This window comes from Falco peregrinus, chromosome 2, assembly GCF_023634155.1.
Source record: "Falco peregrinus isolate bFalPer1 chromosome 2, bFalPer1.pri, whole genome shotgun sequence".
Lineage (NCBI taxonomy): Eukaryota > Metazoa > Chordata > Aves > Falconiformes > Falconidae > Falco > Falco peregrinus.
Window position 1 is genome coordinate 18,259,148 of NC_073722.1, and position 27,593 is coordinate 18,286,740.

Below are 27,593 nucleotides of genomic sequence, written 5' to 3' on the forward strand. Positions count from 1 at the left end.
ACACTGGCAGCCATTTATCTTCTCAAACCTCATAACACACTTGTGGAGGCTAAAGGGCCTGTTTACTGACAGTGAAATCAGTGTGACATACACATATGCTAAACAGATCCTTCCTGACTCAGCCATGGGTGCACAGACCTAGGCAAATCTAAGCTGATTAAATATAAAATAGCTGCCCTGTAGAAACGAAACAACATCGCCCTTTAGAACTAAAAAAATAATCAAGCTTTGGGGAGTGAAAGCCTACTGTAGCTGTGGAAGCAAAACAGTTCCTTACCCAACCATTTACGTAAAGAAAGCTTAAAAAAAAGAAACCTCAACCCCGTCTCATACTCCCATGACAGAACAGTTAATCTGCAGGAAACTTCATTTGCCATATGCTATGCAATTAAAGATATAAAGAAAAAGGCCTGTGGATACCTTTTTTCTTTTTTTTTTTTCTTTTTGTCTTGTGACTAATGAAAAAATAATTCTAACAATTTCAAAGTTCTGGGAATTAATATTTCACTCCTTTGCAGAGATTCTTGAATAAAGTCATGGGCTTTTGGGAAATGCTCTGTAGTCAAAGACTTCAGAAGTCCATAAAGTCAGCCTAGAAACCTGATGAAAGACTGCCTACTGTTCTGAGAAAGCACAGCATAAGAATTTCATGCCAGAAAAATGAGATTCAAACATGCTGTGAACAGTGACAACTGAAGTTGTCGAAAATAATGTAAAAATACTTCATAGGGCACTCCTCACAACAGCTTTGGGGAGCACTTTCCTAACATCAATTTGTAAAACCTATTGCAGACTTCTAAATTACCTGAAAATCATTCTTACAAGAAAAGCTGTGATGCAAAAGCAGCCAAATGTTTGAACAGTATGATAGAAGCAAAGACTGCCAGAGTATCAAAACTAGGTCCTGAGACAGACTTGTACATGGCAGTCCAGCAAAACTCCTTTTGTTTCTCAGCCTTTCCAGCTGAAGCACTTGGGAAGGTCGCTGAAGTATTTTAAGTACATACTTTGATGTATATCCCGTACTCCTAGCTGAAGAATTAGTAAGTTGTCTCATCACATCAATCTGTTTGGCATGTTTTCAATTAGTACCACAACGGGAACCAACACTTCTATTGCACAGCATCACTGAGAAACTGCTTTCTGAAAACATGTACGTACAGAAAACTTGTGCACAGAGAGAGCTCACCTAAACCAGAATAAAAATGGTGTGATTGTCCTCAGCAATCTATTTGGGCTTGTTGTCTTGACTACAGCTCTCAGGCCTGACAAACTGACCTTAAACAAGCAAAAGCATACAGTGCTGAAGGTAATTCCTGCCTTCAGCAATCTCCTGCATCCACAACTCAAGAAAGATCTTGCATTCCCCGATGGGAAGGGAGATTAGCCCAGGAGCCATACATACAAGGTATCAGTAGACACAAAGCAGCAGCAGAGACAACAGGTTACTTCCCTGAAATATTAGTTATTTCCTAACAGTCTCAATAACCCCTAAGAATTAAAGCGTGCCTTAAGCTGCAGACACGTAACTTGGGGCTGCACTGAGAATGCTTTTAGAGGGATGAACAGACTTTGGTTAACTCAGTACTACCAAAGTACAAATTCATCCAGTCTGATGCCCATGCTGAAATATGATAATTTTGCCAATGGTGAAAATACAGCACAGACATACAAAGTTTACAAGCAAAGGAGTCCACAAGGAGTACTGAAGATCACCATTTGGAAATGTATGTTTTAGTTTAAATAGTAATAATTAAATATTAACACTCATGCAACTGAACAACTCATCAGAGAAATCTTTGGGATATTTGTGTCTCTAGGGAAACTCATGCGTTAGAGCAGAGCATGCAAACAAATTATATGCTAAGGAACGTGGTCCTGTAAGCAAGCTTGTCCTCAGTGCTGTTTTCTTATTAAAACTGCATTGAGGGGACAAAGAAATACATCATTTGATAATATTCAAATGGTGAAATACCATTGGAGTTGTCATCTGGCTTCTTACCCGTGAGGCCAAACTGTGAAATGATTTATCACTCTCATAGAGCTGGACATCAGCTGCCACATAAAGATCTCAAATAACAGCAACTGGGGAGGCAGCAGTATAAGCAGTTCAGTTTTCAGGGTCAAAGTCCAGTCAGTGATGAAGCACATTCCTTCACCCATTCAATAACCATCATCTCTTCTAGGCAATTATCTACATAGTTCCAGAGTATTTTGACCTGGATGTGCTTTCTGAGTGCATCAGGGGATGAGGATTCATGTCCTGGGAGCTACTACAAGCATCCAGACACCCCTGGGAAGGCCACAGGCTCCTACTGCAAGGCTTTCAGTACTGGCCTTGCTCAAAATGCCTCCAAAGTGCAACCCTCAGTAAAGCCAGGGGACTCCAAAAAAATACACTCAAGCTTTGTGTGAAAAACAATGGACAAGTCTGAGCTTCCCACATATCTTGGTGCTCAGCTCCTCCTGGTGCAAATGCGGTACGTCAACTCCATTCAAGCAGGAATCAAGTTTCCCACCTGCAAACCACCACACAGACAAACTACAGTGCTTTCATGTGCCTCTGTTCTGCACCTCTGTACTTTCGGGTGATGTCTAGTTCACTGAAACACAGCTAGGTCACCCGATTCAGTTCTGCATGAACACAAACTCCTTCCCCCATTACACCTGCAAACCAAGATAAAAACCTCAGGTTGCCTTTCGAAAGGAACAAGCACACAGAATATAATTTTAATCTTCTAAATAAAACTAGTAGCAATCAGCAAATAAAACACAATCACTTGAACAAACCTACTTACACAATTTTGCTATATGTGCATATTTCCCATTAAAAAAGTATTTATTTAAACTCTCTTGAGTATGAAGCATTCCTGTGAGTGCAAGAGAAGCTGTTAGTAACCATAGATACCACTAATCACCTCATCATCACACTGACTCTGCTACAGAAAACTCCTGCACAGAAAGGCGGCACAGGCCTCATGCTGTACAGCAGACAGTTTCACTCCTGTAAATTAAATTTGCCAGCCCAACAAAAGAAGAAAAAAAAAAAAAAAAAAAAGGAGCAATTTTTAGTAATAAACTATGTCATGACTTAAGGAATGAACAGAATGTTTTCAAAATGCAAAATAAAGGCATCTGTATTTTAATTACAGCATCAAAACCGCAAGATACTTGTCTCCACACACATTTCTTTCATTCATCTTCAGAGATAGCTGTATACAGAGAATTTCATAGTATAAACCTACTCCCACGTACATTCCCAAAATAATTTACATGTATTACCAATAAACAAAGACACACACAAGTTTTCAGGCTGCCCACAGACATAGATAAAAAGAGGACTTGTCACTATTGCCTTTGGGATTACAACTAAAATTACTTCATCTTTTAATACAAGGAAAACAGAATCCAAGAGCAGTGTGTGCTTCAGTGCCATACATTTAACACAACATTCATATAAGCTGACAAATTTTAAAAAACCCTGCAAATAGAACCTGTTGCTATGCAGCTGTTTTCTCATATGAAAGCTAACAAAGGCTAAACAGAACCTTGGCTACAATATATTTTTCTCTATTACACTCAATGAGCTCAGTTTTGTTGCTGTCAGCCAATAAAACTGATTTTTATACTGAGTCACGAAGAGGCTACAGATGACAAACAGCTCCATTAAAAAAGACCAACAATACTTGCCTTGAGAACCAACTGTGACACAATGATGGCGGCAAAGCTCGCTTCATCTTTGATTAACATACAGTTGACACCACTTCTACAGGTACTGTGATGCCTCCACACTCAGCCTGAGTCTCAATCTTAATTCCATCCCCCAAAGACTGGTGCTGTGGCATGAAATGTCCTACCTGATTGCCCAAAACCTTTTTGTTTGGCATGAATTCTTAGCATAATATTTCACCAGGAGAACTGTTCCAGTATGAAGTCACTATAGCTACGTGCTTGTTAGGAAGGGGGGAAAACATAAATATACTGGTGCTATCCTAAACACAGTCAAAACTCCATACCCAGAATTAAGAATGCACAAACAAAACAAAAAATACTGTCTGATTCCCAGGGAAGTGCTGGATAAATATTGAAGGCAGCCCAAAAATTAATTGCAAATTACTTTTAAATTTAACTGCATAGAAAGATGGCATATCAAGTATTTTGTGAAGTTACAAGAGTGATCATGCTCTCCCATCAGCATTGTCCATCAGTTCAGCAGCTTGCTTTCCCACTGTCAGTGATGCTGCACAGGACTTTGTAACCTGGGGTAGGACGATCTTGGGATGAGGCTTGGCACATAAGGGCTCAGGCTGGAAGAAAATTGAGTTAAAAGTGCCAAGCAATAAACAGCCAAATTATAGGAGCAGAAGCAACACAGATGGTGGCTGAGACAGCATACCGAGAACTCAAAACACGGATGAAACATGGCATTCTCTGGAGGCTTTCTAAAATTTAGGCAACTGCAAGGTACTGTGGTAAAAGCATTCAAACTCAGCAGCAAAGTACTGTTTCACCTCCAAATGTGATGTACACATCCCACCAGACACCGGTGGTGTTTGGGATGGGTTCGTACACAGGAAATGAGTGATCTCTGAGGAAAGTGCTTGAACATGGAGAGGAGGGCCTGCCTTCAAAACGTTAATGGTTGACTGTTCAAGCCTTATTCCATTACCATTTCCTACTATCCTGTTATGGGCCAAGTTCTTTCCTTCCAGGGAAAACTGCAAACTGCATCTGAGGGCGCTTTCTGCAGCGCAGCTCTGGCAGGTCCCACACAGGCAGTGACCCTCTGGTGCCATACAGCTGCCTGCATGGTTGCACAGGAAGGTTTTTGTGCCTACACCACACACACACCTCAGGCCTACGGTTAAATATTCCACACTCGATGCCAAATTCACATAGACCAGAGGCATAATAAGCATACTCAGGGTGAACATCATCAGACAGATAAAGACTGTCATACGAATCAGGACATATAGAACACCAACTTCAGCAAAACCCTTTACATCAATGTCTTCACCTGTGATGTGGCAGCAAAGGTGGCATCGCAGCCATCCTGAGATAGGAACAGCCCATTTTTGTGCACTTCCTTAACAGCACCTTCTAGTTTAACCTGCAGCAGGAACTAAAGGCCCTTCTCCCATGGTCATGTCTATCAGGAGGAGAGAGCATCATCACCGAAATCAGTGCTCCACATCCCCTGCTGCAGAGTATGGACCCTACTTCAATAATCGCAACAGCTACAGCTGCAGCAGCTCAGCTTCTCTCTTTCCCATCTACAACATCCAGAAGAAATACAGGCCTAATTTATGAAATGCCTGATAAGATGTCCCTTTTTGCCTGTAAATTTTAGGTAAGAAAGCATTCTGTGTGTTTGGGGAGGAGGGGAAGACAGACAGACACACTTTTTCAGAGCTCTCTTTAATTTTCAATGGAAACAAAATTTTAGTCAACCCTAGACCTGCAATGTTAATAATTGGTTTCTTTCAATATTTCGAAGATATGAAAAAGATACAGACCACAGTAGAAACTTTTTTAAATGTCATGAATTCAAACTAGGGTGAGCGTTAAGCAAACCTCACAGATACCATGCTTGCTTTCTTTGCATACTAATCCCTTACAGCACGTAGCTTTCATAATAAAATCCCTTGCCATGTATAGAATCAAAATAAAGCTACACTGTGCTGAGCTGCATCTGCAAATTCCAGTGAGCAACTGGCCTCCTTAGCTTTGAAATCTACTTCATATTTCTTACACTTCTACAACATATCAAAATCTCCATGCATTAGTCAAGACAACTACATTTGTGCCTTGGCTCTGACATGGTTTAAGAACAAGAACACAGAGGTGAGTTTCAATAAGCATTATCCTCTATTTACCCTTTTAGGTAGCCACAATTGGAAAAGTAATTGGGTGATTATTGAAAAGTAACAGGGTGATTAACAGAACACATTGAATAAACACAGTGGACTAACTGGGTGTTGCAACATAGAATCATTTAGGTTGAAAAAGTCCTTTAAGATCATGGAGTTCAACCATTAACTCAGCACTGCCAAGTCCACCACTAAACCGTGTCCCTAAGCACTGCATCTACCTCTTTTAAATACCTCCAGGGATGGTGACTCAACCACCTCCCTGGGCAGCCTGTTCCAGTGCCTGACAACCCTTTCAGTGAATAAATTTTTCCTGATATCCAAACTAAAATTTCCCCCTGGTGCAGCTTGAGGCTGTTTCCCCTCATTCTATCGATTGTTACTTGGGAGAAGAGACCGACCCCCACCCGCCTACAGCCTCCTGTCAGGCAGTCGCAGAGAGCGATAAGCCCCCCCTGAGCCCCCTTTTCTCCAGGCTAAACACCCCGGCTCCCTCAGCCGCCCCTCACAACACTTGTGCCCCAGCCCCTTCCCCAGCCCCGCTGCCCGTCTCTGGACACGCTCCAGCCCCTCAGTGTCCCTCCTGCAGCGAGGGGCCCAAACCTGAACACAGGATTCCAGGGGCGGCCTCACCCGTGCCCAGTGCAGGGGGACGGTCACTGCCCTGGTCCCGCTGGCCACGCTGTTGCTGACACAAGCCGGGATGCTGCTGGCCCTCCTGGCCACCTGGGCACGGTGCTGGCTCATGCCCAGCCGGCTGCCCACCAGCACCCCCAGGCCCTTTCCCCCCAGGCACTTCCCAGCCGCTCTGCCCCAGCCTGGAGCGCTGCGTGGGGCCGGTGTGACCCCAGGGCAGGACCCGGCACTCTGCATGGTTGAATCTGTATTTACAACTCTTCAGGCCCAGCCATCCAGCCACTTTATTCCCCAGTGAAAAGTACACTCACCTAGGCCATGAGCAGCAAGTTTCCCCAGGAGAATGCTTTGGGAAAGTGTCAAAGGCTTTACTGAAGTCCAGGTAGACATCCACAGCCTTTCCCTCATCCACTAGGCAGGTCACCTTGTACAAGGAGATCAGGTTTGTCAAGCAGGACCTGCCTTTCATAAACCCCTGCTGGCTGGGCCTGATCAGCTGGCTGTCCTGTAAGGACGGTGTTCAAGATGATCGGCTCCATAACCTTCCCCAGCATCGAGGTCAGGCTGACAGGCCTGTAGTTCCCTGGATCCTCCTTACCGCCCTTCCTGTAGACTGGCACCTCATTTGCTGAATTCCAGTCAACTGGGACCTCCTCGGTTAGCCAGGACTGTGATCAGTGGAGAGCGGCTTGGCGAGTTCCTCCACCAGCTCCCTCAGTGCCCTGGGGTGGATCTGATGTGACCCCACAGACATGTGTGTGTCCCAGTCGTGTAGCACTGACTTTAAAACTGTTTCCCCCTGGGTTATGGGGGCTTCATTCTGCTCCTTGTCCCTGTCATCCAGCTCAGGGGGCTGGGTACCTGGAGGACAATTGGTCTTACTATTAAAGACTGAGGCAAAGAAGGCATTAAGTACCTCAGCCTTTTCCTCATTCTTTGCCACTGTTTGTCCCCGCATCCAATAAAGGACAGAGATTCTCCTTAGCCCTCCTCCTGTTGCTAATGAATTTAGAGAAACTTTTTTGTTGTCTTTTACCACAGTAGCCAGATTAAATTCTAGCTGGGCTTTGGCCCTTCTAATTTTCCCTTGCATAACCTCACAAAATCCTTCTAGTCTGCCTGAGTTGCCTGATCCTTCTTCCAAATGTCATAAACTCTGTTTTTCCCAGAATGCCAGCCAAAGCTCTCTGTTCAGCCAGGCTGGTCTCCTTCCCCACCAGCTCAACTTTCAACACACAGGCACAGCCTGCTCCTGCATCTGTAAGATTTCCTTCTTGAAGGATGCCCAGCCTGCCTGGACCCCTTGGCCCTGCAGGACTCTGTCAACCAGCCCCGCAGGCAGGCCAAAATCTGCCTTTAGAAGTCCAAGGGAGCAAAGAAAAGGCTGGCAAATAATTTAAGCAATACAGAGAAGTCAAGAGTACCAGTCAGTTGACAGGGTAATGTTCTTTAAACAAATCTACGCCCAGGAAAAAAACTACCACGCAATCAAAAAACCACAACTGAAAATAAGTGTAGTGTTTCAAAGCAGCAATGCCTGCTGTTGTTACAATCTGTCTATCCACCCACAGTGACCAGGGAGCATTCTTAAATTATGGTACTGATGTCATCAAGTCCATGTGCTATACTGATAAACTGTTGATGCTAAGTTACAGATTCCTTTGTTACCACAGGACACACTTTACAGCATCCAATATTATCTAAAATAATTACCAAATACACTTGTGCTGTCACTATGCCACTCAGGGGTGCAGCCCCTTGCCATGAACAATCATGCTTTACACTGAGAAATAAAAACCACATCCTTTTCCTACACTGCCCGGAGGTGAATGAAAAAATTATGAATGGAATTATTAAAAACCAATTTTTTTTTTTCCCCTTAAACTGATTCATTAATCACCCTCAGCTTCTATCCTGTCAGAACACACTACAAAGACTTTTTACATAAAGTAGAATATCCTACCTGGAACAACTTCAAAAAGGAACTTTCCTGGACTTTCTTCATTGCAGGGATGCTCAATTACTCTGTTGCCAGGCAGAAAGATGGTACCCTAAAGAAAAAAAACAACAACAATAAACATGGGATTCAAATGGCTACCACGCTTCTGATAGACTAACGCTGCTTCTTTTTGGACTAGGGGTATACGTGAATTTGTGGTGGTGTGGTATTGTGCCTGGGCAGCTGACTTCCAAAATGAGACTGATGAGGGATTATCCCAAAGCCATCATCATAGATTCCCTTAACTGAGGCGTTCAATAATGGCTTTAGGGTTTTTTTTAATCTCTTGGGTTTTTGAGACCACGTAGATTTTTGTACTAATTTCACTGTGCTGCAGGGAAAATTTGAGACCAAAAGAAAGGGTTAACCTGGCCCTGCCGGTGAAAAGCTATGAAGTTGCACGTGTGAGGCATATGAACTTAACAGCTAGGCTTCTTGGCTCTAGCCAAAGGATATGTGTACAGAAGAGTAACTTCGGTTTGTGGGGTGCATACAGAGTTCCTGCTCTGTGCCCTTTCACCAAACCATTCCCAGGAAGCAGTACAGAGAAAACATCCCACTTTCACCCACTGGCAGCACCAGCAGACCAGCACACCGCAAAGCCACAGCAGGCACAGCAAGAGTCCTGTTCCAAGACGCATTTGCTACAGGCAGATAAGGTGTCGGATCACCTCTGTTGACGGGCACTGAATGCCTTTATCACAACTTTACTACCTTGAGAAGGCAGATGGGGAGTTTTAGCTGTGCATGTTTGGTAACACTCGTTACCAAAAACAATGCCTGCAACCCCCAAAACATTTCTGAGGCTGCAGTGAAGGCATAAATCCCATGCCCACACCCTTGCCCTCACCTCCATTAAACACTGCGATACTTCTTATTGAAAACAGATGAAACAGAACAGTATTCTGCTGAGGTGGTGTTAGCAGCAAGCATTAGCAGTTGTGGGCAGCTTTCTCCACTCACTATATATACAGATATAAGCATCAACTGGCTTGGTCCAATAACTCTACTAGAAGCTATTTTCCTTTGTTCCCGCTACAAGCAGCAACTGTTAATAGCTGTCACACTCCAAAGCCTTCTGTGAAATAACTTATTAGGCAACAATAGTATCATAAACAAAAAAGATTATACAAACAGGAAAAGATAAGTCACAACATAATTCAACTTCTCATATAACAGCTGGAAAAAAACCCCAGCAAATAAAAGGAATACATTTTTCTGAGAATTACAGGAGACCAGGAATAAGAATCTCTAAAGAGCATTTTTAACTACATTTATTTTATGTCACAGGTAATAGACCATTAAGACTAGTATAATTTTCTTGCCCACTTTGACTTGCAGCTTGAGCTGGTTTTACCTAAAAAAAACTCCACCCAGTACACAGGATAAGCAGATCAGAGTCTGCAGGAAAATTCACTGGCTCAGGAGCTTGTGTGGGTACAAGGCAGGCTAATTATATGTCTTGCTATTCAATTAAACAAAAATACGGAGACCTAGCCTACAGCACTGTAAACTAAAATAAATTTATGAGACAGTAAATGAAAACTCCATTCAACTTTGCTGTTGTTTTAGCAATAGACATGCTGCAGCCTCATTACACTGTGATGCTTTCTGATTCTCTGATGTAAAATCCTTTTAGTATTTACTTCACAGTGAGCTGTCTTAATGACAGATTTTTGAGAACGCAAGGACAAAACAGTCATCATATTTATAACCTTAGCGCCTTCAAACATATTTCATCTACTAAAACATGAAGCCTAAAGCCACACATAACAGCTAAGTTAATACGAAGGGAATCCAGACAGCAACACCATATGGAATGTTGCTGTGGTTTATAAAGTAAAACATGTCCTCAAATGGTAATTTTATTTTATTGTCTATTTTCAGAACTATTATTGGAAACATCAGTGCATATTTAAAAATATATATGGGGGGTTTTTTTACAAATAGGAAAATAGCTTTGTTTGTGCAATCTGCACCTGGATGCCCCAGACTAGCGGGGAAAGCCTACGAGAGCGCTGCAGCTCTTTCACTTCCCATTCTGTCTGCTTTCACACCCATCTGTCTGCCTTCACCGTTCAGCAACACTTCCCCTTTGCTAAGTTTTGTCGCTATCTGCATGACTGTTCCAAGGCTATCTGGAGTGTCCCTTTGTTTAGTTTCTTAGTAGCTGGCAGTGTGTTTCACACGAGTGTGCTGGCAGCCAGGGAACATATCTGCACTGTAACAAAACCCCTGCAGCCCCTCATGTGGCACAGCCCTAGCTGCCGAGTATTTGGTACAAGCAAGGAGACCCCAGTCCCCACATCACTGTCAGTCCCCTTGCTCAGTTGCCTTTGCTGGGCCATCCTTAGAGCTCAGACAATCCAAAGAGTACAGGCTACCAGGGAGTTGCAAAGGTTCAACAAGTTGATCCTCTGGTTTTCCCCTCAAGTATCTAATTCCAGGGGGAAATAAGAGAAAACCACCCATATAGTCTTAAGACAGCTAACAAGACAGTTATTTGCATATAAAAGATGAAGGTGATTTCCAAAGGAAATACATGTTTTGAATTGGGTATCAGTGCATGTAAATGTTCCATAATTAGAAAACTCCACATTGCTTCATATCAAACTCTACAAATCATACACAACTGTTAAAAAAACCCAATAATCTCAACCCAAGAGTACCAACTGGACCACATTAATATTTTTCTTTCAAAAAAGAAAGAAAAAACAATGGTACCAGCAGGGAACAACACATGCAGTCTATAAAAATATAGAAAAAGGGGAGCAGGAAAAAAAAGTGGTCCTGACCCAAGTCCCTGCTTGCTCCCATAGCCATTCTGTTTGCAGATTGTGCTTCTACCAGGTCAGCAGCTTTTTGCAGAGCTCCTGCTGCATAAGCCTGGGTTGTTTTTCTATTTCCAACACTTCCGTCGTTACCAGGGCAGTTCTGCTTCTCTAGCTGAGTGCTTTGGGTGACTCAATAGGATGCAGGAGAAGACTGGGTTGCTCAAGAACCAAACGATACTTTCCCCTAACCAAGTATCAAGCCCACTTTCAAAGGAGCTTCTCACACACATGGATTTTACTACAGTATGCTGTTGCTTCAACCAAAGATACCTAAATAGCAGAACAACCACCTTTTTGTTAAAATTAAAAATCTGTATATACAAAGCCTTTAACTTAAGAAATAATATGACTACTTAGTTAACAAACAGACTGATAAAATACTGCAGTGCAGCAAGAATGACATAAATCTACTTTGTATTAGAGTCTTGCTCAAAGAGATGTTTTATTCCACACTGGTCCCCTGCAACACTTTCAGCACAATTCAGCAGATGATCTTCATGAGGAAGCATGGAAGAGGAGACAAGGTGGCCACAACACAAATGTTTCACATGACAATCAGTTGAGAAATGGTATTTCAGTTTTGCACATGCCATGTAACACTGTAACAGCAAAGCAACCCTGTGCCTATTTTTCTTTTCCATTACCATTTCCTAGGCACACTTTTCCCCAGCCTTGTTTGAACTTTGTTTTCTGAAGCAGACTTATCACCTGTGTTCAAAAGATACCAGGTTTTCCCCAAGAAAGCTTACAACACAAGGAATTCCCATGCCTTTAAGATGCTCATTGGCAACGACAAAGACATGATTTTCAATGCCTCTGGATGGGTTTTACTGAAGAAGGATGTAGACACATGAGGAAATTTAACTGCTTTCTTGTCAAAATCATGTCCTCAGTATTTAGTCTAATAGAGTTCCTGAAGGCTTAACTGCTCTATTTGCTTGCTTGCAGTTTGTTCTGCCACCCCTTAAAAAAGTTACTTCATAAGTCCATGGTATCAGCATTTATATCAGATGTTCTTTTTGCCCTTCCAACTTGGATGATTTATCAAAGATCACTGAATTCTATTTCAGCTTTCAAACAAAGTGCTGCATTTACATATCTGTTTTTCTTGTTTCATAGGAAACTCTTCCCATGAATTTTTTTCTGGTACTTCGGTATAGTTTCAGTTATCTTAGAGGATCTTCACATAGTTTCTTCCTCCTTTGCCTGTCTGTTGCCAGAGGTTGGTTAGCCACAACATCACAGAAGTGGCTACACTGGTTTGGCAGCAAAGGTTTCCAGGATCTTATCCCTGCCAGAGTGCAGACTCTGAAGAAACACAGCCCAGCTACTCATGCCTCTCTGCAAGAAGGCTCCCCAGTCAGCTGGACTGCATCCCTCAGGAAAACACAGTCCTCAAATAGTGCTAAGGTCTGCAGCCCCACGATCAACTGCTATTCCCCATGCCAAGCTCTCTCCCTCCTTAGATGGTGCCAACCTAAACATCTCCACAGCTCTTAGAAAAGTTTTGCTCAGAGAGGGAGGAAGGGGTGAAGAAGAAACAGCTCTCAGAGACACACTAAGGTCAACACCCAGGAAGGCGGCAGCTGATCAGGAGGATGAAGAGGCAGAAAGGATCTTTGGGTACAGGTATCTGATATACGACTCACAGCTGTGTACAAGGCAGTGCTGTTATATAGTTTCATGTATCACTGTTGCTGTTTCTGGGAAATTTTGAGGGTCATACTCAAGAACAACAATGCACCTCAACTTGGATAGCATCTTAAACTGAAAAATGCTACAATTAGCAGATAATACTCTCCAACGCCACTTGTATTTACAGGATCACAGCCTGAAAGGCATCCACTCCACAGTAAAGCCTGTTAATCAACCTGGATTAAACAATATACCTGGTGCATATGCAGTTATATACATATATGTATATTTCTGCATGTACTTACAGACATCATGTGATGCATAGCAAAGAAGAATAAAGTGAACACACAAACTGATACCGGTTAGAAATCCTCATTCCTTAATTAACTACTGGTTTTGCCTTTAAACTATCACAATAATAGATTACCTCAAATCCAAGTCAGCCCTTTGCTATGGCAGGAACCTATAGACATGAGGTGAGAAAAACTTATAGCACAGGAAGAAATCCCCTTATACCGACGTCAGTAATGAAACCTGCGCTGTGCTCACTAAAAGCACAGTTTGACTGCAGTAACTACTTAAAAATCCAACTTGATTTCCACCATTACAATCTATTTCCAAGATCCCAGTCCAATCACTGCAAAAGGGCACAGAAACTCTGAAAGCCAGCCTACAGAGAGACTTTAACTACTCATTTAACTACCTACAGAGAGACATCGGTATCTCAGACTGGGACTTGGGCAAGTTAACAAGCTGGCTCCAAACCCCAGAGGAGTGCTGTGGCAGAGGCAGAGAACTGCCTTGGCTGCCTCTAGCTGGGCAAAGCCCAGCAGATCCCAAGCACACTTGGACCTGCAGCACAGCATGACCCAGCAATGTTCACAGCACACTGGCCGACATGGCTTGGCTTGCTTTGTCCAGCGCAGCATCTCTGGTTTGCTTTCACCCTTGCACAGCTCTGATGTTTGCTGTTACTGCATATCACGAAAGCAAACTTATTTCTAGAGCCTTGGCTACAAAAACAAGCATCCTCTGCCAGAGGCCAGAGCTCTTTGCTTCAAATTCACTGGCCCCTCTATCCAGTTCAGCAACAACAGTCAATTTCAAAAAATTTCAGTCATTCCTGTTGCTGTCCTACAGTTACCTATCAAGTAATGCGGTGTGATTACATAGCAACAAATCTATTAACAGGTAGCTACCACCAGCGGGCCTAAAAGGTTGTAACTGACTCGGTGTGAATTCTCTGCCTACGAACCCCTAGTGATATTTTGAAGCTATATAATTGCTGTTCTTCCATGTAAACAGAAACTATTTTTGTTCGGAGATCTCTTACCCCCTACATACATTACAGGTTTAAGGTCTTACTGGGAAACACTACATAAAGAAAACAAATTTTACTGATTTTACTGAATTGCCACTGTTAAATATACATACTATCAGATTTTCTAGCACACAACAGTGCGACAACAACGAAAAAGTTAATACAAGCTCTAATTATAAGAGAATGAAGGAACCAAATGTTCTCTTACAATAATTTTTTCCATTGTAAGAGAGTAAGATTTTTAAATTTTTATTGTAAGAGTGGATTTATCTACCACTTAAGCAACCAAAGCTCAGGAAGAACTACAATTACTACAGGAGGTTATGCAGTCTTCGTCTTGCAGATATTGCAGTCATTTACAGGTTTTCAGTATGCACAGGGAGAGAACAAGTGCTATCATATTTGAGGCATCAGGGCAGGGGATGGAGGGGGGCAGCTATTCTGATTTTGGGGAGGTATGTAACAGGCCAGGAATGAAGACGGAGGAGGACAGAGAAATTACAAAAGAAATAGGGTTGGTTGGATAAAATTCAGTCACTACACAGCATACGTTTTTCTGGCATTAATTCCATTGCATTTGACATTTTCTCATCCCACTATGTTAACACATTACTCCAGTCTGTTTCTGTTGAAGAACAAGAATCGCCATTTAGTTCTCAGAAATTCCACAAACCAAAGGATAAAGGAGATTTTTCCTTTACCTAAGGAAAGGTTCAAACCTACCTCATAGCTTAATATTCCAAACAAGAAGTAAATTCACCTCTGTGATGGTGAACACCACATGTACTATTTGTTTGGCAACGAGCACAAAACCATTTCTTCTGACATGAGAGAGCTGGCCCTTTTACTAGGATGTGATTACAGTTTCTTTAAGGATTTTTCTATCTTTCTCTCCACCGCACATTTCACTTAATGGTTGAGTGCCCCTGTCTGCTTGAGAGAAACTTCTTTCCTCAGGAATGAAGTAATCTTGGCTTGAGCAGCCACTAGAAAATACTCCCTTTTTTGTTCAGAAGAGAAAGAAAGCTCATATCAAGTTAAGCTGTAACACCACAAAAGAATTAAGTTTGCCTAAAACCAAAGGCCAGATACCAGCATATCACATGCCTACAATTTCCATTTCTGTAGCAAGGGCAAGAGAGAAGAGTGACCATTTTCTGACCATATTTGAGACAATGCCTGAAATTATTAATTAATCTGTTTCCCAGTATCATCCTGTACCTTACAGTTGAAAGTAAAACTTAACATGCTCTCTTCCCACCTCTAAATTCTGCCTGCTATTTTAAAGAGTTTCAGACAGATCTTGGATCAATATGAAGCAGCTTCCCCTTCTAAAGCAGAATTTCTGTGGTATCTAGAGAAACTTTAGCGCCTCTATTTTACCCAACTTCTCCTGGCTTCTCTCTAATGAATGAGGTTATTCAATTATATTTAGATGGGGTGAGCCAATTCATGAGTAACGCTCTTGAGAGTTACCTTGTGCATGAATGCATGGTGTGCATCTGATCCCACACAAACCTTCCAGAAGGAGTAATTAGGACTGTGATTTGGGAGAGGGAGACACACATGATGGAGACTGAACTCAGTTAACAAAACAGGACAGGTCACAGGGTCCAGCAGCTGAGAGATGTTGCAGGAGCTCTATGATATAAGGTGCTTTCCTGGGGAACCCACTCTGCAATTGCCATGTCGCTTACAGGAAGGACCCCTTGCTATTTTTTGAAGGCCAAGAAAAAGGAGACACGCATAAATAAATTTCGAAACGGCACTGAGTTTAAGGGCTCATAAGTAGAAGCTAAGAACATTATTAGATGCACGGAAGTTTTGATGAAATTAGGCTTCATAATGATTGTTAAATTTTGATCAACAGACAAACAATGGGATTGGGCATTAATGAATTACTACAGGAGAGAAAGGCAGCTATAAAAAAAATGTTACTTCCAGTGGCTCTGGTGAATAAGAAATGTAGCTTTTTATTAGATAAAACTATTTTCTCAAGGGAAAAAAGCCAATAAAGCACAAGGTATCAGAACCAAGGGCCAAGTCTTTCTCTACAGATCTTTTTCACAAAGGAATTTTACTGACTTTAGTCCTAAGAACATCTAGGCCAAAAACCTGCTATTATTCCCCAACAGGATGAGACTTGGCAGGAGAAAGTTTCAAGCATGGCCTCTCATTTATATACAGAGCTCTCCAGTGACAGTCTTGACAGGTACAGCAACACTGTGAGAGAATGTAGCATATATGATTGAGCAGGTTAAATCAAGTCAGTCATTAAATACTGAACCAAACATTTTTCAAGATAAGATTCAGAGGAAGCAAAAAAGGCCTTAAAACTGAACTTCCTATTCTCCTTGGTTTCTTTTATTTTGAAAAAGCAGGCAACCAGTGGTCACTGCACACAGTTGCCTTACTTCCAAGAGTCAAGTGGATATCATTTATACACTCTATTTTGTTTCATTCCCACAGCTGATGGAAAGGATTAAGGTCTAGATGGAAAGAAAAACATATAGAGTGACCAGAACTGCTAATGATAATCAAGTGCTTTGCTGGGTCTCACTCTGAATTATGCTTTTGCAATTATGAATTGCAGTAGAATTCATTTAGGGGGAAAACAGTCTAACGACGTGTGGAAACACTAACGCCACTACATCCTTGTTTGAAGAAATACAGCTGGATTGTTATGGTTGGCTTTCAGAGGAGATCGTCAAGACCCGACCCACTGTAACAGTTAACAGATGAATATAAGTGATAGATATCACAACACTGACAGGAGCAAATGTCACCCTGGAGCACAGACGATAGATCAACAAATAACTTGTCTGTTCGCCTCTGAACAGAAACAGCCTCAGCCCCAACACTGGGCCCAGCCCGAGACCCTGCGCTGGAAGGTGGGTGCAGACCCAGCACAGAGAATGTGGAAAAAAACCCAACACAAGCGGTCAGAGTGTTAAAACCTGCACTCTGTCCCTCAAAGCTGGTCAGTGGGCCAAAGCAGCAGAAGCAATTTGCTCCAGGGTAGCCACTTGCCATAATTTTCTGAAGATCATCAAAAAGGACCAACAGAAAAAATAACAATGCCATAAAATAATAGTCAAGTGAAATCAATAATTAAGATTCCACCATCTCTAAGTTCCATGAAACCCTGTCAGAGAGGCCTTTGCAGGTGAGGCAGCTTACTCAGGTAAGGTCTGAGGCAGGTTCATGGGGAGCCCTGCCAGTCACTCCAATTTAGCACCAGAATAAATCCCCTTTTACTATCATTTAAATACAGCTATCCTAACACACACAGTCACAAAAATAGCAGTGGCTAAAACCATGGTCAGGTAAATCTGAAGCAGAGGTCAGACTGCTTCTGACCATCAGAAATATTTCAAAGTTCCTCATCTAGGATCATTATCATCATCCTTCTCCCCCTGCTTCCCTGCCCATTTCTTCAGTACTTCATATTGGCTTAGCTTATGATAACAGCTTTGCTTCTGACAACTTACACTACACTGTTCTTATAAAGCCTACAAAAAGGATAAAATCAAGCTTTTAAAACTAAAAAATCAAATGAGAGAAATTTTAAATTCACAGAAACCACCTTTGTTCCCTAGGTCCAGTGTGAACAGAAGAAATAGTAAACAGCTGGAGAGTACAGCCTCCAGAGACTAGCTCTGAAGCACAAGATAAAGACAAGTATTTATCAGGAATGATTAATATAAAACAGTTCTTGCCCTGAGAAAAGAAATGATTCAAACCAGTTAGTTCAGTTTGGGGTTTTTGTTGTTGGGTGTTTTTTGTTTGGCTGGATAAGGGTTTTTTATGACTTCCATATTGAATTTAAGACATAAAATCCTTTCCAACCCCAACACACAGTTTTCTTCCAGGAAAGCTATACACAGCCAAGTATCCCACCTGAGGACAATCCATTTCCAGGTCAATATGTAGTAAAGGTTGAAGTTGCTGCAGATTTCTTAGAACTTATACATAAAGAACAGCTTTAAAAGCATAAATAAAGAAAGATGGCAGACGAGACAATTCCACTGAAGTAGTTTCTTCCTTTCCTGTGCAAATATTCTTCCTGGCTTTTGGCTAGCAAGAATATGCCAGTGGAGCTTGCCTGTCCTGTAAAAATTATCATCTTATTGAAGAAAAGAAATAGAGTTTCACACTGAAAAATTTTATAGCTTAATGGCAACCATTAGCTTTCTTTTGCAAATTTCTTTAATGTTTATATTGCTTGTTGTTTAAACATCTATACTTTGTTTATATTTTGTCTATATAGTAAATATTTTATTAGAATGATTTATAAATGTTACTGCACTATAAATACTGCATTGACACAATAAATAGCTCACTTAACTTTCTGGCATCTAGTGTAAGATACTTTGCTGGTCCTTGTCTAAGGGATTACATTAATTAGCAGTGATCCTATCCCAGGGAGACTGGGGTCATGTCTTCTGTGCTACATGAACAATTACACAGCAGGAAAACTCTGATTCACTGATTACAAATTACTGCTTAAGCAGTACAATTTCTGTACAATAGATTTTTTTCCAGGTTTTACTTTCAGTTCACCATATTAGTCTGCCTCTTCCACTCTGTGATACTGTTTCCAGTTTACAACTGGACTTCTCAGATAGCTTCTCATCTTTATAACTGATCTGAATCACACATTTTTATAGCTTTTGCATGAGATCTATCTGTTTCTTAATCAAAGCATTAATAATGTGTTGAAAAGTATCCTTAAATATTTTTTTTTATGCAATCAAAATATTTTTGATTTTTGGCTGCTTAAAAGCTGCCTTAAGAACTGAACCATTTGATACTTGATGGATGCAAGTATACAAAACATTGACATGGTTTGCCATGAAAAGCAGAGGCTTCTAGCAAGATGAAGGTGTTCTAAAAACTAGACTCTTGGTCAAAATAGATACCTACATAAATCTAAGAATTAAAACATACTATCACAACATGAGGTGGAATTTTGAAGAGACAACATAAATCAAACACTTGTTATTTGCATCTGGAAGTTACTGCAGGGTGCTATAGCTCATTTTGCCTTAATTCTTTCTTAAGTGCTGGAAAGAAGGGAAGCAAGAGCTTTGTAGAATATGGAACTTGCAGGTTTCACTGTACAAAAATAAAAAGTTTCCTATTATATTTATGTAAGCCTGCTCAGAATACAACCATTGGATGTTTTTTTTGAGGGCAATGCTTAAACTACTAGCTATCATAGAATGGTGTGGGTTGGAAGGGACCTTAAAAATCATCTAGTTCCAACTCCCCTGCCATTGGCAGGGACACTTTCCACTAGACCAGGTTGCTCAAAGCCCCATCCAGCCTGGCCCTGAACACTGCCAGGGATGGGGCATCCACAGCTGCTCTGGGCAGCCTATGCCAGTGCCACACCACCCTCACAGTAAAGAATTTCTTCCTTGTATCTAATCTAAATCTACCCTCTTTCAATTTAAAGCCATTCCCCGTTGTCCTGTCCCTACATGCCCTTGTACAAAGTCCATCTTCAGCTTTGTTGTAGGCCCCTTTAGGTACTGGAAGGCTGCTATAAGGTCTTCGTGGAGCCTGCTCTTCTCCAGACTGAACCACCCCAACTCTCTCAGCCTGCCTTCATAGAAAAGGTGCTCCAGCATCTTCATGGCCCTCCTCTGGACTGGCTCCAACAGGTCCATGTCCTTATTATGCAGTACTCCTGGTGGGTTCTCACGAGAGCCAAGTAGACAGGGAGACCTGCTGGTCACACTTCTTTTGATGCAGGATAAAACATGCCAGATAAGCCATAATTTAAATAATTATAAAATCCAGCCAGGATTAAGTGGGAGCTGGTTTAGGTCAAGTCAAGATCACAACACTCCCAAACCTCCAGACCAGTTCAGTTATGCAGAATAAATGCACAGTTCTGCAGTTTGATTAAACAGGTTTTGGCGAGGGCTTTTTGTGTACACACGGTTTCTTCATAATCCTCAACTTGCACCCTGCATTCAGGGCTCTTTCAAGTTGGGCCAAGTGCATGAACTGATCTAGACCACAAAATCAGCCTAGGATAATGCAAAAAAACACTCAAGGACAATCACAAACAAATCCTCTCACTGCTAGTTTAATCGACCTATTGTTTCCCCTTGGATGTTGCTTTCCTACTTACCTCCTTCGACAGCCAGGACAGGAAGGGCTGTTTGCTACTCCAGGAGGAATTTACAATGTGCATAATGAAAATCATACAGTCATAGGCTAATGCAAGCTGGAAAGGGCTATACTCAAAAGTTAACCATAAGAAAAAAAAAATACTTTCCAGCCTTTATCTCAGCAGTTTGGCTATAAGGATGCTATGGGTGACCATATTCAAAGCCTTGATGAAGCTAAGCTATACAGCTGTTCCCCCCATATCCAAAAGGCTCCAGAAGGACCCAGTCTTGGACCTTACCAGGGACTGTAGGGAGGCTGACCTTTTGAATTAAAGCTGTCTTTTAAAAATAGCCAATATTTTTCAGGATTATGCTGTCTCAAAATAGCATTTTGTTAAGTGAGAATAAATAAGACTTTTTAACCTAGATTTTTACTCGCTTCTCCTAATAACACTGAAGGTATTTTACAACATTCTCTAAAGGTACAGAAAGATTAAGTGAGTGTCCTTGGTTTTATTACAGCTTTTTAGAAGTTTTCATATTTAAGTACCAAACTAGCATTTATAAACTTTTCCACAAGACAGCGTGACAAGCTTTCTTCAGAGCTGTTGGGGGGTAATCTTGCAGAGTGCCAGACAGTCTAGGGTAAAAATGGATTCAGGGTGACTGGAGGCCAACACTGTTAACTGCACTGTAGCAGCTGCTCTGTTCCAAACAATATTAATATAAATAGTTTAAATTCCATGTTGCTATTTTAATAAATCACCAAAATATAAATGGCCATGAAGGTCTTCACAGCCTGTAGGAGAGATCACGGCAGCCCTTACAAAAGCAGAGGATGAACTGCAATTTATGCAAAAGGAGAAACTAAGACAAAGTTCACACAGCAGGTGAACAGAAACCAAATTCCAGGTTTTCTGGCAAACACACTAATACTCTGGCCACTGCGCTGCTCCCTGCCTGGAGTTATTTTTGAAAAGGGGCCTCTCCTCCAACTAACAAGAAAAAATAGTTCAGACCAGTCATCAGCTATCAACACTCTGGAGTGTGCTTTTCTGAAAGAGAGACAGCCTTGACACTCTAAGCATTTTTAGATGTACATTTATTTCTGTTGGACATTTTATTTTCTTCAAAGTGAAAACACAGGGCAAAGATGTCAAATCTGTTAGTCCACCAATCTGCAAGTAAAAATGTTTACCTTGGAGCCCAACCAGAACTGGCCCCGTTTTCTGGCATGCTCACAGCTGCAGAGTACACTGACTACAGCTGGAGGCTGGGATCATCATGGGAAAACGAGGTACAGATTATGACATGGCAAAAAAAAGGGAGGGGGTGTCTCAGATTTAGAGCTGCTTGTGAAAACTGTCACATTTTGTCACCTCATGGGACAAAATGTAGTTTACTCAAAAGAAAAACAGAAAAGCTCCTGAATTCCTATCTCACACTTGAGCCACTGGCTCAAGGCTGCTTCAAAGCCTATTGAAGTCAGAATAGACAATGAAAGTAATTAATGAGGTTTCATTACTACTTTTAAAGGATTTAATTTTATAACTCGGCGCTGCTAGCAATGGCTATTGTTGATCAAGACCATTACTTTGCCTATGTACCTTATATATCTCTTCACAGGTTTCTCTCTTGCTATTCCACCTCCTTACACACTGCTTGTACTTTTTCTAGCACCTTTCTACCTTCTACATCACTTCTACAACACCAGAGAGCTTCAGTGTGGTCATTGCATAGCTTAAGTAGAAGTTGAGTATTGTTTACTCAGCAAGAAATGTTTTATACATGCACAGTAGGTGAAAGACAATCAAGGAACTACATAGCAAGCATCCACTATGCTCCTGGATGGAAAACAAGAGTGGTGATTCATTGAAGAGCATAGGAAAAAGGATCCTAGGAAGTTGTAATCTTCCAAACCATTGCCAAACTAAAGCCCTTAAGTGACCCACTTAACTTGTCAATGGTAAAAAACCAGCACATAAAGTTTCCATGGACTCTCAGAGGATGGCATTTGTCCTTATGCAGATGTTTCAAGTCCTTGAACATTTCAAGATATTCCACATCTCCTACTTCCCCTCTGAAAACAGGCTGCAGAAAGGACACTGGGGTGAACCCTTCTCCCGCTGCTGCAAAAAAAACCCTCCACACTAAGCCCCATCCTACAGAGCTTAATGCACTCAAAGGCTTTCCCTCTTACTGGGTTTGTGAAGCAAGATTTTGCTAGTGAGGGAGGCTACAGGGGGGGCTTCTGTAAGAAGCTACTAGAAGCTTCCCCCCATGTCCAATGGAGCCAATGCCAGCAGGCTCCAGGATGGACCCGCCACTGGCCAAGGCCATCAGCAATGGTGGTAGCACCTCTGAGATAACATAGTTCAAAAGGAAAAACAACCTGCACAGCAAAATTGCCGCAGAAGACAGGAATGAGTGAGAGCAACAACTCTGCAGACACCAAGGTCAGTGCAGAAGGAGGGGCAGGGGGTGTCCAGGTGTCAGAGCAGAGATTCCCCTGCAGCCCATGGTGAAGCCCATGGTGAGGCAGGCTGTGCCCCTCCGCCCATGGAGGTTAACGGTGGGGCAGATATCCACCTGCAGCTGTGGGACCCAACACCGGAGCAGGGGGATGCCCAGAGGAGGCTGTGACCCTATAGGAAGCCCACACTGGAGTAGGCTCCTGGCCGAACCTGTAGAGACAGAAGAGCCCAGGCTGGGGCAGGTTTGCTGGCTGGGCTTCTGACCTCATGGGGAACCCACGCTGAAGCAGTCTGCTCCTGAAGGACTGCACACCGGGGGAGGGACCCACGCTGGAGCAGTGTGTGAGGAACTGCAGCCTGTGGGAAGGTCTTACGTTGGAGAAGTTTGTGGAGGACTGTCTCCCATGGGAGGGAACCCACACTGGAGCAGGGAAGAGAGTGAGGAGGAAGGAATGGCACAGATAGCATGTGATGAACTGACTGCAACCCCCATTCCCTGTTCCCCTGTGCCACTTGGGGGGAGGAGGTAGAGAATTTGGGAGGGAAGTTAAGCCTGGGAAGAAGGGAAGGTGTTCCTAAGTTTTGGGCTTAGTTCTCATTATCCTACCAGATTTGAATGGTAATAATTTAAACTAACTTCCCCAAGCCGACCCTGTTTTGCACATGACAGTAATTGCTGAGTGATCTCTCCCTGTCCTTACCTCAACCCGCGAGCTTTTCATTATGATTTCTCTCCCCTGTCCAGCTGAGGAGGGGATAGAGCAGCTTTGGTTGGCACTTGGCATTCAACCAAGGTCAACCCACCACACTCACTGTCATACCCAGAGGTATTAACACACTAGTACATTTTTGGTTTATTCTGAGAAACATATCTTATTCCATTCAGAAAAATCCAGAGCAACTGATGTCCCAGTAATCTTGTGGCACAATATGAGCTTGGGCATCCTTCATCTCCTGACAAGACACTGGGTCTGTGTGGCTTTGAATAAAAAGCCCATCCTCACGGCTGAGCTGCACAAAAGCTACGTTTAAGATTTAATGGCCGCCTTCACCAGTTTGCTGCAATTCTAATTAAAACACCAGAGTTGCTCCACTTAGAAGCATTTGCTAAATGATATCTCAGAGTGCCTGAGATAAGGGAAATCTCAGCAAAGGCAAGTGACAGCATTAATTTGACTTTTTCTGTTAAATAAAGAACAGTTCATTACAATCTTTAACAGGTGGCAGGTTTGCCACCTCAACTGCATGCAGGTTCTAGACAGATTTATGGTGCCTTTCATTTTAAAACATTTATGTGAACACATTTGCTGAGATAAATTAACTTGTTCACAAAAGCATCCTGTTCAAGGCTGCCGTTTTAACTGTTACATCAATCAAATCATGTTGTAAAAATGTTAGCATCAATTTTGACAATCAGCATCTATTATTTATAGCTTTGGAGCTCTCTTCATTAGTTTCCTATTCCAGTTCTGGTAACTTTTACATTTTAAATATACAATTGTCAAGGAAATTTGGAACACAAACTGGCTTAATGTAGCTGGATGGATAACCTAAGCAAGGCAGACAGTTGAACAGCTTCTGAATGTACCCCCATAACAATCCAAGAAGAGACATCTAGACTCACAGGCAGGTTTTGGAGTTGGATGTGGGGGTTAATATGAAACGCTGCTTTTATGGAAAAGCAAGATTTCAGCCATTCCAAGGCTTTTCACCGAATAGCTGTCCTGGGAAACATCTGTCTAAAGGAAGAGGGATTATGCTGCTGTGATTTCCCATTTTTACTCAGAAATTTAGTTATTTGTGGATGCACAAAAGCCAGGCACAATTCCCACCTTTTCCTATGAGCACCCAAAGGAGAGGTCCCTCCTGAGGCACAGGTCAGGGAAGATTGGGTGCACATAACACTTAGGAACAAGGAACGGGTTAAACATTCCCACTGCAGAGGAAGAACACCGTGGCCTCACATCTCAGATCCCATCCATCCAGCTAGGAAACCTTCACAAATGCTTGCTGTTTAGCCCAACAAACATTTAAATATGAAAAACTAGACCAACACAAAGAGCCACTGAGTGACAGCCTAAACCTAAGATGGAAGACTTTGGTTCAAACTCATTTTCTGCCTATGTCAGTGGACATATCTGAAGAGAGGCTTGGAGCTATGCAGAATTAAGCAAGTCATCATAAATTGTACTGCTACAATCCACTGTTGGAGCCCCACTCAAGAAGTGGGACCCCCCTGGAATACACTTAGCACAAACAGAACAAATACGCTCTCCAGCCTGAGAGCTCCCTTGAATTGCGAGATGTTAAACACAGTCACCCAAACACAAATAGCAGCAACTTCATTTGAAGCAATACTATCCATCTATTTTTAGCAGGGTTTGTGTTAGGGTACAAAAGGCTATTTTCCACAACTTTGAATTAGAAACCCCCATCTCTAAACCACCTCCTTTCCTTCTCATAAGAGTTTGTATCAATGATCACTCCAGGGAAACTTTTCTTTCTTGTCTTTTTCTCCCTTTAAAGCTGAGAAGATTAACTGACAAGGTACTATTCCACTTTGAGGGACTGAGTAGATTTTTATTGGGAAACACCAATTTGTACTTCAATTTAATGACCTCCCTCCCAAGCATTAAAAAAAAGGCTTGTGTTCCCATTTACACAATGATTTTAAAAAGCTTGAAGTGTCAAGAAAAACTTAGGATACAGAAAATTGTGTTCAGACACAAATGGCTTTATCATCTAGGAAAAACAACGCAAGTAAAAAAGCCTGCAAATGCTCCTGTCTGATATTCAGTACACAGCCCTCATCACTGAGTTTCAGAGCATTTTAACTGATACACAGCTATTTTGCACCACATACTCAAGACTTAAGATATCTCTGGCCAAAAGGCCTTTTAAATATGAGTGCCCGTCAAACGAATGACAGCCACCATCAGCCTCGTGGGATTCTTGTCTCTATTGAGACAGCTATAGCATCTATCCAAAGGGTGGGTAGGACACAGCCTCACATTATAGACACCGTAGAGATTTTCGGGGTTCTGTCACTCATTATTATTAATATCATGCTAGTATCAAAAGAATTGCAGTTTGTCCTGGTCCCTGCTGTCCTGTGCAATGTCTTTGCAACAAACATGACATTGGAAAGTAAGACAGCAGATAGCGGAGCAACAACCACCAAGCCCTTTTTGGCAAATAAACTTTTAAAAATTATTAACTACCATTTTTTCACCCATCCAGTATCAACTCCTGAACTTGCTGTTCTTAAAAGAAGAGTTTTAAAACCAAATTGTCCTCATTTGCACAGGGGGAAAAGGACCCATCTGATAACCCCAAGCTCAATAAAGACACTGCCATGGACATGCTGTATTGAAATTTCTTATACTACTCAAGTACAGCACCCATCTCAGTTTCTTCTCCACTGCACTGTGTTCATGCAGTTTGTTGCAAACTTCAGCTGTTAAAAAGCAAAAAACATTTTTATGTACCTTCTTGCTGACAAAGTTAAATGTCCTGTTTAAAGGTACTCGGGCAAGACTCCTCTCAACAAAACTTTTTACACTGCCCAGTCTGTTTTAACAACCTTGGAATGAATCTTGATCGAGACTAGTATCAATGATCTCACCGAAGCCAAGGTTTAACCATTAAAAACAAAAGCCAACCACCACCACCCAAGACTGCTGGGTTAGCCCACACAGTGTTGGCGCAAAATCCAGGCACAGCACCATAGGTTCACTTCCCAGTTGTAGCTCAGGACTCCAGCAACTGTGAGTTCTGTGATAAAGCTAGGCTAAAAACTTCATGAAGGTGCTCTAAACTATTTTATTCCCTGCAATCAGTTATTACATGTTTTGCTACCAATCTGCCTTCCCAGGCAGGACATAGTCTGCAGTGCTCTTTAGCACAGAAAAGAAAGTTAGCCCTTCGCTGCAGTGATGAAAATGGGAAAGACTGCCAACTTAACCGACTACTCTGCCCACATCTCACAGGCTTCGATTTAGCCCTGCATGGCTGGGCTCTGGGTACTTCACTTGGATGAGATGAGTGCCTGCGACGAGTGTTGCCCTCGTAGACTTGGCCTCGATAGGAGGAGCTTCTTTTCCCACGTCCGAGTTGGAAAGAGCAGCTCCAGAAAGCCAGAGTCATTCACGGAAATATTTTCAGACTGTCAACTGAAGAGTAAAGAGGATTTCAAGAATGCAGCTTGAGGTCACCCAGTTTTTATCAACTACACAAGCCACTCCACTTGGCCAAGAACTAAGAAAGCCTCTCTCCCTAGCAACAAGTCCAGTTGTACATGCTGCTTATTCAGCTGCAAATACGGCTTTTATCCCAGAGGTAATGGACTTAGAGAAGGCTATTCTTAAACACTAATAGGCTAAAAGAACTCAATTATTTTCATTTAAAGACTAACGAGGCTCTCCTGTGAGCTATTCATTTTGCTACTTCAGGAGCCATGCAGCACTTGTACCACATCCAAGTAAATAAAAGGGAGGAAAAAAGTCATCATGACGGGCCCTTTTAATAGACACAGACCTCCAACAGCGCTGAAATTCCCTTTATTCCCATCAAAAAACCCCTCACAGTACATAGAGCAGTGTGCAAGGGTCAAGCTGTAGACAGAAACGATTATCACATAATTGCTTATCATCCCTAACAGTTCAGGAATTTTCACAGCAACATTTCAGCATGTAAACTG

General features: G+C 42.1%; 1 protein-coding gene across 4 annotated transcripts in view; it reads right to left on the reverse strand.

Annotated features, from left to right (window-relative positions):
• ARHGAP24 (Rho GTPase activating protein 24) overlaps positions 1 to 27,593 on the reverse strand; it is a 225,652-nt gene that overhangs the window by 133,683 nt on the left and 64,376 nt on the right. For all 4 annotated transcript variants that reach the window (XM_055794532.1, XM_055794533.1, XM_005230098.4 and 1 more), the window contains one exon: positions 8,470 to 8,557. In XM_055794532.1, coding sequence (XP_055650507.1) covers positions 8,470 to 8,557 — 88 coding nt within the window. The remainder of the gene's footprint in view (positions 1 to 8,469; positions 8,558 to 27,593) is intronic.